This window comes from Cyprinodon tularosa, unplaced genomic scaffold, assembly GCF_016077235.1.
Source record: "Cyprinodon tularosa strain WSP-4 unplaced genomic scaffold, ASM1607723v1 ctg737, whole genome shotgun sequence".
NCBI classification, from domain to species: Eukaryota; Metazoa; Chordata; class Actinopteri; order Cyprinodontiformes; family Cyprinodontidae; genus Cyprinodon; species Cyprinodon tularosa.
The window spans coordinates 172,501-187,500 of NW_024039493.1; the positions used below are offsets into that span (position 1 = coordinate 172,501).

The window sequence follows — 15,000 nt, forward strand, 5'->3', positions numbered from 1 at the left end:
TCAGAAGCGTCTTGCCTGGGCTAAAGAGAAACAGGACTGGACTGCTGGTGAGTGGTCCAAAGTCATGTTCTCTGATGAAAGTAAATTTTGCATTTCCTTTGGAAATCAAGGTCCCAGAGTCTGGAGGAAAAGAAGAGAGGCACTTCATCCACGTTGCTTGAAGTCCAGTGTAAAGTTTCCACAGTCAGTGATGGTTTGGGGTGCCATGTCATCTGCTGGTGTTGGTCCATTGTGTTTTCTGAGGTCCAGGGTCAACGCAGCCACATACCAGGAAGTTTTAGAGCACTTCATGCTTCCTGCAGCTGACCAACTTTTTGGAGATGCAGATTTCATTTTCCAACAGGACTTGGCACCTGCACACAGTGCCAAAGCTACCAGTACCTGGTTGAAGGACCATGGTATCCCTGTTCTTAATTGGCCAGCAAACTCTCCTGACCTTAACCCCATAGAAAATCTATGGGGTATTGTGAAGAAGAAGATGCAATACACCAGACCCAACAATTCAGAAGAGCTAAAAGCCACTATTAGAGCAACCTGGGCTATCATAACACCTGAGCAGTGCCACAGACTGATCGACTCCATGCCACGCCGCATTGCTGCAGTAATACAGGCCAAAGGAGGCCCAACTAAATACTGAGTGCTGTACATGCTCATACTTTTCATGTTCATACTTTTCAGTTGGCCAACATTTCTATAAATCCTTTGTTTTTATTGGTCTTCAGTAATATTCTAATTTTCTGATATGATGAATTTGAGATTTTCATTTGTTGTCATTTGTAATCATCAAAATTAAACAAAATAAACATCTGAAATATATGAGTTTGTATGTAATGTATGAATATAATATACAAGTTTCACTTTTTAAATGGAATTACTGAAATCAATCTACTTTTTCATGATATTCTAATTTTATGACCAGCACCTGTACACTTGAAATAAGAATGCAATTGCTTTTTTCTTATTTCAAATATAAATTATCTTATTTTATTGGCAAAGAGTCTCACTTATCTGCTTAATTAAGTTATCGTAAGAAAAATTGGCTAATTTAGATTTTGATCTTTTTGCAGTGCTTATCGTAGAAACACAACAGCACACACTGGAAAAATTTGAAATCTAGATAAGTCATTTTTTTCTTAAAATAAGTGCATTTGTTCTTGGATTGAGGAGGTAAAAGAGAAACTTTGCAAATGGAACAAGATAATTTACACTTAAAATAAAGAAAAAACATTGGCATTGCCTGATTTCAAGTGCATATTATCCAATTATAGTAAAAATACTCATTCCATTGGCAGATCATCTTATTTACCAACTTAAATTAAGGGTAAATACATTAATTTAAAAGGTGTTTACATATTTCTAGATCGTTTTTGCAGTGTAGATTGTCTTTATTTTTCTACACCTGTAGGCAGACGTCAGCAGGACCCATAGATTAGGCAGTCTTTCAAATGTCCTGTATATAAAAGCCTTCAGTGGAAGATGGGCGTGTTTTCTTTTTTTCCTCGCGCCCATCAACCCACTGGCTTTAGATGGAAACAGAAGTTCTGACGCGAGGAACAAAAATATGAGAAAAAGCATAGAAATAATCCGGTAATAGATGACATTCATTCTTGGTCCTCGGTCAAAGTCTAGTGAAAGTCAGCGAGGAGCTGAATATAACTGTCCCGGTTAGCGGCTGGAGCAGCTGCTAATATTAGAGCAGGAGGAGCTGAGCATGGGGCTTTAGGGAGCTGAAGGTCTGCAGAGATGTGGCTCAGAAAAGAGGCGCTGTGATGGGAGGGAAACTGGGACGGAGCCGGGTCACACGGCCTTACAGGTCTAATCTTCATCTCCTGGTCTGAACGTCATCCTGCAAACAAGACCGTCCTCATTCTACGCTCTGAAGCTTCTAAACAGGAAGTGCAGCATCTTCAGTGTTTGCAGCTGGTTATATTTTGGTTTAAGGCCTGGTGGGACAGCTTTGCTGCTTCAGCAGCAGGTTTGAAGAGTTATTATTCCAGAAAGGGACGTGGTGGACACCTGAAGACCTTAGATGAATGGCTGGATGCTCAGTTCTCCCAGGAATCCTCAAAGTAGAGCCGAGCAATTTGAGGAAAATCTAATATCATGATATATTTGGGCTATCATCGAGATACACAATATCTGTCACTATTTAAATTACCTTAAAAAAAACAGTGCATAAAATTGTCATTCAAATGTTTTATTTCAAATTGAAAAAATTTTATTTTAACCGGATATGTTTTAGTTCTATTTAAGTTTTATCTTTGAGTTTTCATTGGTTTTATTTCCATTTTGTGTTATTCTAGTCATTTTTGACTGTCTTTGTGTTCTTAGGTATTTCTTGTTTGCCCTCTGCTGCCCTCTTGTGTCAGTCTCCTTCTCCTCGCTCCCTTCTAGACTCCTCTGTCCACACCTGCTCCCAATCTGCTGATTAGCCCGGTCTCTGTTTCTCTCTCCCATATATGCACCTCCTGCTCAGTCACTGTTGCTGGTTTATTATAGTTTATTTGCCCCCTTGCACTGGAAAAAAGATCTAGACATAAGTAAAAATTAAGTCTTTTTACCCTTAATTTAAGTAGGTAAATGAATTTGCCAATGGAATGAGTGTTCTTACTCTTAAGATACTTGAATGATATTCACTTAAAATAAGACAACGTAATTGTGTTTTCTTATTTTAAGTGTAAATTGTCATGTTCCATTGACAAAGTGTCTCTTTTACCTCCCCAATCCAAGAACTTTTAAGAAAAAATTACTTATCTAGATTTAGATTTTTTCCAGTTGAATTCCCAGTTCTCAGTTTTTGTGCGTTTTTTTGCTTCTACTGTCAAGTTGAGTGGAAGTTTAAAGACCAAAATGCACTGAAGCTGAAGGTGGTTTCTTGCAGATTTAATAACAAAAAAAGGTAACCGCACTGGAAAAACTATCTAAAAATTAGCAAAAATGTCTTGACAATGCAAATGTGTTTTCTTATTTTAAATGTAAATTGTCTTATTCCATTGGCAACGTGTCTCACTTGCCTCCTCAATTCAAGAACAAAAGAACTTGACTTGTCTAGATTTTGATTTTTTCCAGTGCGAAGCAAAAATCCAAAAACATAAATGCATAGACGCTACCGTGTATCACAGGAAACTCTGCAAAAGGTTAGTGACCGCGTAAATCTAAAGGAGGATGATATGAAGGTGTGAGTCACTAACCTGGTTTAACAGTTCAGCCTGTGTCCTGAGAACGAGGTAGGATCCAGCCGGTGGGCTGCCTACAAGATGCAGCAGAGTGTCTCAGATGCTGCAGCCCCATGCAGGAGTCCGAAGGCAGGTCAGGCAAACAGATCAGAACAGGAACAGGCCGGCTCAGTGGTTGAGAGGCAGAATAGGTCAGGATCAGGAAATCAGAAACACACTCCCCACTGGCCGGAGAGAATAAAATAATCTGGCCCTGATGACTGGATGCAGGCACCTTAAATAGAGGTAGGAGCAGGTGGATCAGATGAGCAGTGATGAGAAACCGGGCAGAGTTGGACAGGTGAATGGAATGAATAATTAAGTCAACCATCACAGCAAGATTATGACATCCATCTCTTCCTTTTTCTCTCATATGGGATCGCTTTTTCAAACGACGAGGTCAGCGCCTTCGGCTCCACAGCTGGTTTATTTAACGTTTTGATTGGTGTGCGGGGAGACGCTGACATGCGGAGTCTACCACATTATTCACTTTGCAGCGGATGACTTCTTACCGTTTGCAGAAATGGTTTTCTTACAAATCAGCGCCTTTTCTTTGACGTCCTCGGCGTAAAATCCAAACCGCCGCCTTATATCGCTCAGCCGAAACACCTGCTGTCGCCATATTTCGTTTGCCGGTTGCTGTAGTGTGCGAGAAAATATTCCTAGTTGGAGGAAGGGTTTATGACGCATTCAAAGAGTGTTTGAAAAAAAAAAAACTCAGTGAAATAGATGCAGATGGTTTAAAGTCAAGCTCAAGGATCTCTCATCATCATTATGATCCTATGATCCCAGCAGACGCCTCTGATGAACATGTTTTCTATGTTTTCCTTGTCTTTATGTTTTTAAACACCTTTAAACCTGAACCTGCATGCTGTTTCCATGGTAACACTGCTTCCTTCCTCCTCCAGGGACACGACGGTGCAGACCTTGACCTTGCAGCCCTCTGTGCGGGACGGCATCATTACGTACGAGGACTCGCCTCTGGTCCGTTTAAGAATCCCGTTTATTAAACTCTGCGGTGAACCGCCTGACCTACACAGGCGTGTCTGACCTGACGCTCGTTCACAGGTGAAGGCGGTGAGGCACGGTCACATCCTCGTGATCGACGAGGCCGACAAAGCTCCCACCAACGTCACCTGCATCCTTAAAACACTGGTGGAGAGCGGCGAGATGATCCTGGCTGACGGGCGGCGGATCGTCTCCGGTGCGTACCCTCACTGCAGACAGACGGCAGCCGGTCCTGATCTCACAGTCTAGAAAAGAGTCTAGAAATGTTTGTTTCCTAATAAAATAAATAAACACATTTATCTCGTATAAAGTCGTAAAGCTGCTAATCTTGTTCTGCTAGAGAGAGAAAATCGAACCTCAGACGTCCTGAGATGTTTCTCTACGCAGTCGGAGGCTAACAGAGACCAGAATGCGATCAGTACACTTATGGGATTTGCTCCTGTTCTTCTTTTATTCATTCAAATCTTTCCTTTTGAATCCAGATCCACTTGAAGCCAAGGGGAGGCCCAACATCATCGTGATGCACCCAGACTTCAGGATGCTGGTCCTGGCCAACCGACCGGGCTTTCCCTTCCTGGGGAATGACTTTTTCGGAGCGCTAGGTATCCAGACATTCATAAACCAAGCCGCTATACCACAGGTTCAGTCGTAAGGTCCCTCCTTCACTGATGCTAAAGCAAACCTGGCAGTCCATTTACAGTAGCAGCCATTCAAAATGGCCATTCCCAGTAGAAAGCCAGCCGAATGGCCGCCCACTTCCCTCCAACTCCCAGCAGAATCCCCTCCATCTTCCAGCCACTGGCCTTTTCATAGACCTGCATAGTTTTTACTCTAACTCCACCCTTTCATTCAATTACAGGGTCTGACCAGGAGATGGCGCTTCTCTTTAGATCTTAATGTCCACAAATCATGACAGAAAGAATATTTTAGTACAAAAATTGATGTTTAAAAAGCAATTGAAGGAGACCAGCCGAGGAAAATGGGGACATTTTGAATGTCTACTACTGTAGACACCAGCTCCATATTTTTAATATTCTTTGGGTTTTTTTTTTTTTTTTTCATTTTTCCTTCAAAGAAAATAAATCTAAAAAAAAAAAAAAAACATCAATGAAGACGCAATGAAATGAACAAACTGAACGTTCGAACGCAGGTGCTGTATCTGTGTCCTGTCCAGAGGCGTCAAGGATCAAAGAACAAATACTTGATTACCTTACTGAAGTAGAAATTATTGACTCTTATTTTCTATTCTACTCTCTTTTTCTAAAATAGACTCGTTAGTTTTCTTTCATTTAAGCTCATTTTCATTCTGGCCTGTTGGTATTTAAAAAATATAAAAACCATCAAAATAATTTGTTTAATCCAGACAATTTATTTCTTTGTGGTTGGACTCGGTGCTGCCCCAACTTGTTGCTCACCACAAACCAAAACAAATCGTTTTTCCAGATGATGTAAAGTTATATGTGGCGCTGTTACCGTTAGTTATAAAACTAAGAAAATAAAGTCTAAGGAAGTTATCATCCAGAATTGTAGAGCAGTAAAACTTCTGGCCTTAACAGTTTTTCCTGCATTACTTTTATTTTATACTTTAAGTATTTTCTAAAATGGTTCTTTGCCAAGTTTAGAAAACGCCTCTAAAACCCCTGAACAAGACCGCATCACATCACTGGTGTTACAGCATCTTTAAAACATTCCAATAGCGTCTGATTTCCCTCCGTTGCCATGACTCAGAACAAAGGACCACGTATTCGAGGCAGACCAACAGTGGGATAGTTCAGTCGGAGTAGCAGCGGCTAAGGCATCTATCACAGGAAACTATAAAAGGAAACACTGTTTAGTGACCACATCTAAAGGAGGATGATATGAAGGTGTGAGTCACTAACCTGGTTAAACAGTTCAGCCTGTGTCCTGAGAACGAGGTAGGATCCAGCCGGTGGGCTGCCTACAAGATGCAGCAGAGTGTCCCAGATGCTGCAGCCCTGGAGATCATGCAGGAGTCCGAAGCCTGGTCAGGCAAACAGATCAGAACAGGAACAGGCCGGCTCAGTGGTTGAGAGGCAGAATAGGTCAGGATCAGGAAATCAGAAACACTCCCCACTGGCTAGAGAGAATAAAATAATGTGGCCCTGATGACTGGATGCAGGAACCCTAAACAGAAGTAGGAGCAGGTGGATCAGATGAGCAGTGATGAGAAACCGGGCAGAGTTGGACAGGTGAATGGAATGAATAATTAAGCCAACCATCACAGCAAGATTATGACATCCATCTCTTCCTTTTTTCTCTCATATGGGATCGCTTTTTCAGACGAAGAGGTCAACGCCATCGGCTTCACAGCTGGTTTATTTAACTTTTTGATTGGTGTGCGGGGAGACGCTGACATGCGGAGTCTACCACATTATTCACTTTGCAGCGGATGACTTCTTAGGTGGTGGAATAAATTTGTGCTGCTATCGTTTGCAGAAACGGTTTTCTTACAAATCGGCGCCTCTTCTTCGACGTCCTCGGCGTGAAATCCAAACTGCTGCCTTATATCGCTCAGCTGAAACACCTGCTGTCGCCATATTTCCTTTTCCTGGAGTAAAAAGTGTTTTTAAACAGTAGGATTTATGCTTCTACCAGAGCAATAAACATAGTTTTAAGTCCTCTGGTCCTGACTAAGTACTCGGTGGTAAAAAATGGACGATTTCCATCCAGTCTGTCTGATGTTGAGCTGATTTTTAAAAGGATGGGAAGAGGTTTCGGCTTCTGGACGACTCATCGGTTCATGCTTTGGTCATCACAGTATTAATCTCTTTAAAATTTTCCCTGGTTTTTGGAACCATTTCATACGTCAGAAGCTTGTTGGATGACAGAAGGTGTTATACGGTGAAGCAGCTGTTAGAGCCAGGAGGTTTGATCCTCTGCTGGGAAACCCATGAATGTTTTTTTTTAAACAGGTGATTCTGTAGATAAAAGTAGGGAACTGTTCTGTGCACCAACAGGTGATATCTTCAGCTGCCACGCCGTGGACAACCCCAAGCCCCAGGCGGAGCTGGCCATGCTCAGACAGTACGGCCCCGACGTCCCAGAAGCCACTCTGCAGAAACTGGTGGCCGCCTTCGGAGAGCTGCGGTCCATGGCTGACCAGGGCACCATCACCTACCCCTACTCCACCCGGGAGGTGGTCAACATTGTTAGACACCTGCAGGTATGTAGGTGTCAGACTGTCCGCCTGTAGCCCCTCAGCGCTGGAGGCTTTAATCACTCAGAGAGCCGCTGCTCTGTCAGCTCAGCATACCGCGTCAGACCATCATACCCTCAGTAATACGCATTACATAGACTGTCCTCTTTCTCCGCTCTCCTTACAGCCAATCACACTGTTTTATTTCCCAATAGAGTCAGGTTTTTGTCGTAGTTTTGTGCATAAAACAACAAAAAAGGTCCATCACACACATTTGTTTTTTAAAAACAAACATTGCATGTTCGTTTGACGAGGATTTTATTAAAGAACTGTCTGCATTTTTTCACAGATAATGAAATATTTATAGGGAAAGGATTCTACAACCTAGTTCACAGGGTATGAGTTTTATTGAGCGAGATGCAGATCATTTTTTATTTATTTATATTTAGAGTTCATGAAGAACTACTGAAATTATTTTTAGATTACATTTAACAACATTAATAAATTCCACGGAGCGGAAAAAAGGATCAATTCGGCGATAACAGCCTGCTGAGCCTACTGGCGCAACCTGAAGCCATTCTATGGGACTGATAACCGCTAATAACGACCATGCATGCATGTGTATAACTAAGGGTATGCTGGCCTGATGCCAAGCTGACAGAACAACGCCTCCTTTAGTGCCTCCTCTGTTCACACTTAGAAAAACCTTCATGCACTAAAAGCATCCCGTTACACAATAAGGCGTGAAGTCAAAGTTTCACACCGTCCTGGTGATCGAAGGCTTCCTCTGAGAGGAGGCCTCCATCCTGCAGAGATCCTCCATTCTGCAGAGATCCTCCATCCTGCAGAGATCCTCCATCCTGCAGAGATCCTCCATCCTGCAGAGATCCACCATCCTGCAGAAATCCTCCATCCTGCAGAGATCCTCCATCCTGCAGAGATCCTCCATCCTGCAGAGATCCTCCATCCTGCAGAGATCCTCCATCCTGCAGAGATCCTCCATCCTGCAGAGATCCTCCATCCTGCAGAGATCCTCCATTCTGCAGAGATCCTCCATTCTGCAGAGATCCTCCATCCTGCAGAGATCCTCCATCCTGCAGAGATCCTCCATCCTGCAGAGATCCTCCATCCTGCAGAGATCCTCCATCCTGCAGAGATCCTCCATCCTGCAGAGATCCTCCATTCTGCAGAGATCCTCCATTCTGCAGAGATCCTCCATCCTGCAGAGATCCTCTATTCTGCAGAGATCCTCCATCCTGCAGAGATCCACCATCCTGCAGAAATCCTCCATCCTGCAGAGATCCTCCATCCTGCAGAGATCCTCCATCCTGCAGAGATCCTCCATCCTGCAGAGATCCTCCATTCTGCAGAGATCCTCCATTCTGCAGAGATCCTCCATTCTGCAGAGATCCTCTATTCTGCAGAGATCCTCTATTCTGCAGAGATCCTCCATTCTGCAGAGATCCTCTATTCTGCAGAGATCCTCCATCCTGCAGAGATCCACCATCCTGCAGAAATCCTCCATCCTGCAGAGATCCTCCATCCTGCAGAGATCCTCCATCCTGCAGAGATCCTCCATCCTGCAGAGATCCTCCATCCTGCAGAGATCCTCCATCCTGCAGAGATCCTCCATTCTGCAGAGATCCTCCATCCTGCAGAGATCCTCCATCCTGCAGAGATCCTCCATCCTGCAGAGATCCTCCATCCTGCAGAGATCCTCCATCCTGCAGAGATCCTCCATCCTGCAGAGATCCTCCATTCTGCAGAGATCCTCCATCCTGCAGAGATCCTCCATCCTGCAGAGATCCTCCATCCTGCAGAGATCCTCCATCCTGCAGAGATCCTTCATTCTGCAGAGATCCTCCATTCCTGCAGAGATCCTCCATTCTGCAGAGATCCTCCATCTGCAGATCCTCCATCCTGCAGAGATCCTCATTCTGCAGAGATCCTCCATCCTGCAGAGATCCTCCATCCTGCAGAGATCCTCCATCCTGCCAGAGATCCTCCATTCCTGCAGAGATCCTTCATTCTGCAGAGATCCTCCATCCTGCAGAGATCCTCCATTCTGCAGAGATCCTCCATCCTGCAGAGATCCTCCATCCTGCAGAGATCCTCTATTCTGCAGAGATCCTCCATCCTGCAGAGATCCTCCATCCTGCAGAGATCCTCCATTCTGCAGAGATCCTCCATCCTGCAAGAGATCCTCCATCCTGCAGAGATCCTCCATTCTGCAGAGATCCTCCATTCTGCAGAGATCCTCCATTCTGCAGAGATCCTCTATTCTGCAGAGATCCTCCATCCTGCAGAGATCCTCCATCCTGCAGAGATCCTCCATCCTGCAGAGATCCTCCATTCTGCAGAGATCCTCCATTCTGCAGAGATCCTCCATCCTGCAGAGATCCTCCATCCTGCAGAGATCCTCCATCCTGCAGAGATCCTCCATTCTGCAGAGATCCTCTATTCTGCAGAGATCCTCCATCTGCAGAGATCCTCCATTCTGCAGAGATCCTCCATCCTGCAGAGATCCTCCATCCTGCAGAGATCCTCCATCCTGCAGAGATCCTCCATCCTGCAGAGATCCTCCATTCTGCAGAGATCCTCCATCCTGCAGAGATCCTCCATTCTGCAGAGATCCTCCATCCTGCAGAGATCCTCCATCCTGCAGAGATCCTCCATCCTGCAGAGATCCTCCATTCTGCAGAGATCCTCTATTCTGCAGAGATCCTCCATCCTGCAGAGATCCTCCATTCTGCAGAGATCCTCCATCCTGCAGAGATCCTCTATTCTGCAGAGATCCTCCATCCTGCAGAGATCCTCCATTCTGCAGAGATCCTCCATCCTGCAGAGATCCTCCATCCTGCAGAGATCCTCCATCCTGCAGAGATCCTCCATCCTGCAGAGATCCTCCATTCTGCAGAGATCCTCCATTCTGCAGAGATCCTCTATTCTGCAGAGATCCTCCATCCTGCAGAGATCCTCCATTCTGCAGAGATCCTCCATCCTGCAGAGATCCTCCATCTGCAGAGATCCTCTATCCTGCAGAGATCCTCCATCCTGCAGAGATCCTCCATCCTGCAGAGATCCTCCATCCTGCAGAGATCCTCCATTCTGCAGAGATCCTCCATCCTGCAGAGATCCTCCATCCTGCAGAGATCCTCCATCCTGCAGAGATCCTCTATTCTGCAGAGATCCTCCATCCTGCAGAGATCCTCCATCCTGCAGAGATCCTCCATCCTGCAGAGATCCTCCATCTGCAGAGATCCTCTATCTGCAGAGATCCTCCATCCTGCAGAGATCCTCCTATTCTGCAGAGATCCTCCATCCTGCAGAGATCCTCTATTCTGCAGAGATCCTCCATCCTGCAGAGATCCTCCATCTGCAGAGATCCTCCATCCTGCAGAGATCCTCCATCTGCAGAGATCCTCTATTCTGCAGAGATCCTCCATCCTGCAGAGATCCTCTATTCTGCAGAGATCCTCCATTCTGCAGAGATCCTCCATCCTGCAGAGATCCTCCATCCTGCAGAGATCCTCTATTCTGCAGAGATCCTCTATTCTGCAGAGATCCTCCATCCTGCAGAGATCCTCCATCCTGCAGAGATCCTCCATCCTGCAGAGATCCTCCATCCTGCAGAGATCCTCCATCCTGCAGAGATCCTTCATTCTGCAGAGATCATCCATCCTGCAGAGATCCTCTATTCTGCAGAGATCCTCCATCCTGCAGAGATCCTCTATTCTGCAGAGATCCTCCATCCTGCAGAGATCCTCCATCCTGCAGAGATCCTCTATTCTGCAGAGATCCTCCATCCTGCAGAGATCCTCCATCCTGCAGAGATCCTCCATCCTGCAGAGATCCTCCATCCTGCAGAGATCCTCCATCCTGCAGAGATCCTCCATCCTGCAGAGATCCTCCATTCTGCAGAGATCCTCCATCCTGCAGAGATCCTCCATCCTGCAGAGATCCTCCATCCTGCAGAGATCCTCTATTCTGCAGAGATCCTCCATCCTGCAGAGATCCTCCATCCTGCAGAGATCCTCCATCCTGCAGAGATCCTCCATTCTGCAGAGATCCTCCATCCTGCAGAGATCCTCTATTCTGCAGAGATCCTCCATCCTGCAGAGATCCTCCATCCTGCAGAGATCCTCCATCCTGCAGAGATCCTCCATCCTGCAGAGATCCTCCATCCTGCAGAGATCCTTCATTCTGCAGAGATCCTCCATCCTGCAGAGATCCTCCATCCTGCAGAGATCCTCCATCCTGCAGAGATCCTCCATCCTGCAGAGATCCTTCATTCTGCAGAGATCCTCCATTCTGCAGAGATCCTCCATCCTGCAGAGATCCTTCATTCTGCAGAGATCCTCCATCCTGCAGAGATCCTCCATCCTGCAGAGATCCTCTATTCTGCAGAGATCCTCCATTCTGCAGAGATCCTCCATTCTGCAGAGATCCTCCATTCTGCAGAGATCCTCCATCCTGCAGAGATCCTCCATCCTGCAGAGATCCTCCATCCTGCAGAGATCCTCCATCCTGCAGACATCCTTCATTCAGATGCAGCCTATCCTGCTCCCTCTTTTCACCGAAGCTATAAACATGGCGACAAATCGAACCTAAACACCGATCCGCTGAGCAACACATTTAGAGCAGCAGACATCCACCCTAATCTACCTCTTCTATTTCTATCTTCCACCACCGAATATCACTGACCCATCCCACAGAGACACACGTTTTGGTTTGATGTTCCCACTGGTTCCATCGTCCATCAGCCCCATTATTGACATCAGCTGGAGCCGCGAGGAACGGCGAGGGCGTGATTTAGAGCGAGTGGAAGTGTTCTCCTCACCGCTTCACCTTTTAGCGTAACGATCCCAGTGGAGCAGCAGGAAGACTTAAGCGATGGTCTGTAGACGTTCAGGTTCAGCTGACTGGGACCAGGATGATAGAGGAGACATTTCTGCCAGTCAGGGTGGATCATCAGATCTTTACCTTTGACCCCAACGTCAGATCAAGATGGCAGAGTCTACCTGATTGAGTCCACTTTGATACTCAAATGATTGATGTTGGACTTTTAATAGTTTATTAAAACCTTTGGATTAAAGGCAAAACAATCTGGAGATAATCGTATTTATCTGTTCAATGTAGAAGCAAATAAACTAATTTTAGAAAATGTTTACTTTTTAGATCAATGTTTGGAGAAACAAGGATCAATTCCCCAAGTTTTGATTTATTGCAGTTTCTCCTGTCTAGTCATAAATACAGTCTGCCTCCACTGTATGTACAGCAGGCCTTCTGTCTGGATGTTCTGAACCCAATGGTCAGCAGTTTATATGAATCTGCAGGGGGCGTGGCCTGAAAGCCAATAACCGATTTTCATCCTGGAGCGAGAATCCCAGAAGTTCGCTGTTGAAATGAGAACCTCTTTATTTTTTCTGTCCACTGTACCACTGCCAACAAGAAAGGCTCCGCCCCATCCCATGACACTCCCACTACCGTGCTTGACAGTTGGTGTTGTGTTATATTTGGAGCTTCTCCAGACATGCCTTTCATTTTCAATCAATGATTAAAAAAAAACAGTCTGATGTCATCAAACTAAACTTTCTTTAAACTTAAGTCTCAGTTTAATAAATCCAGGAAGCTCGATGATGGCGGAGGCTGAAACAAAGCGGTTTGTTCACCGTTCCTGTTCATCTCTCTCTCAGCCTGAATGAATGTCAGAAAAACACAAATTTCAGATATAATTGTCTTCAAATCAAAGAAAACAGCAAAAATAAAAATGGCTAAGGATGATTGTTCCCATAGAGTGCTGATGTTAGCGTGTAGATGGAGTGGGTTGAAAGTAAATCCTATTTCTAACCTTTCCTTTTAGATTTGACTGCATTGCTGCCAAAATGTTCCATTTCTCTCTGTAACCTTTAGTTAAGGGGAAATAAATGCACCACCGATGCTTTTTCCAGCAAACATCCAGTGCAGGGGTCGGCAACCCGTAGCTCCAGACCTGCATGTGGATCTTCTTTAGTGTCCCTCTTGCGGCTCCCTGGAGCTTTTTGAAAAATGTATGAAAATTTGTTTATTTATTTTGTTTGTTTCCAATGCTGTAAAATGTGTATAATAAATAAATTTAAACAATGAATTTTAGCATTTCTGCTGAGGAAGATTTGCGTCATATCCTGCAGCAGGTTTCAGCGCGGCGCGGTGCCAGGCAGGTGGCTGCTGTAAACAAAGCGGGTGGGGGGGGTCTCCATGGATTCCAAAGGGAAAAGGAAGATAGCTGATGAGAAAAGAGGATTCAAAGAAGAATGGAGCGAATCATTATTTGCTTTCATTACCAATGAGGAAGGATTGCCTGCATGGAAGGAGAAGCTGGCAAATAATAAAAAGAGTCATTAGGAAAGACATTTCCAGGGAAGGCTAAATCTGCAGCCCCCCACCGAGCTGGGAGGGAGAGAAAAAGAGCGTTTGCATAAGTTAGAGGAGAGTAAAGATGTATTTAAGAAGTAGATTGCATCTCCAAACTCCACTACTGCTGCTAGTTTGGTTCAAGCATAGAAAACCGTTCATAGATCCAGCAGGTAGCGCTCTGATGCAGGGATGGGAACTTTCTAACATTTTTTACTAAAGAATCCTCAAAATAAAAGTATCAAGGAACGCTGGTGACGGAGGATGTGGGATTTCATGCTTAGAGAGCTCTGCTCTGATGGATGTCAGTTCCTGCTTGGTTCCTCCATCAGCTCCTCCCAACAGAAACACGTTCCACCATAGAAATATTCCTTTATTGTGTTTCTATCATTTCTCCGATGCAACAAAACTTGAACTGTGCGATGAATGGCAGTTAAGCAGCTTGTGGTGAAGTGGCACCGCTCCTCCTTCACCTCATGATGTGACATTTGCTCCAGGATGAACATTTAATAATAAATACTTATTATATATTTAAGCCCATATAGTCTTTTTCTATAATTAGCTAATACACTGCCATATGAGGCTTAGAGAAGACTTTTACATTTTAGCTGCACCAGACAAATTTGTTTGTTTTTTTTGTTTGGTCCAATATGGCTCAGTTTGTGTTGCCGACCCCTGATCTGGTGGAAAGTCCACATGAAATTTATTTTGGGTTTTTTTCTGTCGTTGTTGAACTTTATGTGACTTTTTCTTGCTGCTCTCTCTTTTTGAAATTTCCCCACAGGAACAAAGAAAGCTCTTTGGATTAATTTAGTCTTTGCTCTCTCATCAGAGGTTTCCCAACGAGGGTCTTGCCAACGTGGTGAGGAACGTCTTCGACTTCGACTCGTACAATAAGGACACGCGGGAGGTTTTGATCGAGGCTCTGCACAAGCATGGAATCCCCATCGGGGCCAAGCCAACCTCGGTCCATCTGGCTAAGGAGTAAGAGCATCACGGATAGGAGCTTTAGCAGTTTGATGTTATGGGGAAACTGGGAGCATAGCCCTCAGAGTTAAATCCCAGAGTTGATGACTCTGCTAGGAGGCTGTTTATGCCCCCTGTGTTCTGATTGGTCAGCTCCAGCGGCGTGATAAAGCCTCATGTAATCGTTAATCTGTTCGCAGATGTCCAAAACAATAAAAAATAACCTCAGAATATTCCAGATTGCAGCTCTGCGCTGGTGGC

At 44.9% G+C, this 15,000-nt stretch overlaps 1 protein-coding gene across 1 annotated transcript in view; it reads left to right on the forward strand.

Annotated features, from left to right (window-relative positions):
- vwa8 (von Willebrand factor A domain containing 8) overlaps positions 1-15,000 on the forward strand; it is a 114,606-nt gene that overhangs the window by 42,658 nt on the left and 56,948 nt on the right. Inside the window, exons 22-26 of the mRNA XM_038269712.1 lie at positions 4,124-4,199; positions 4,284-4,419; positions 4,706-4,825; positions 7,202-7,407; positions 14,606-14,757. Of these exons, the coding sequence (XP_038125640.1) occupies positions 4,124-4,199; positions 4,284-4,419; positions 4,706-4,825; positions 7,202-7,407; positions 14,606-14,757 (690 nt within the window). The remainder of the gene's footprint in view (positions 1-4,123; positions 4,200-4,283; positions 4,420-4,705; positions 4,826-7,201; positions 7,408-14,605; positions 14,758-15,000) is intronic.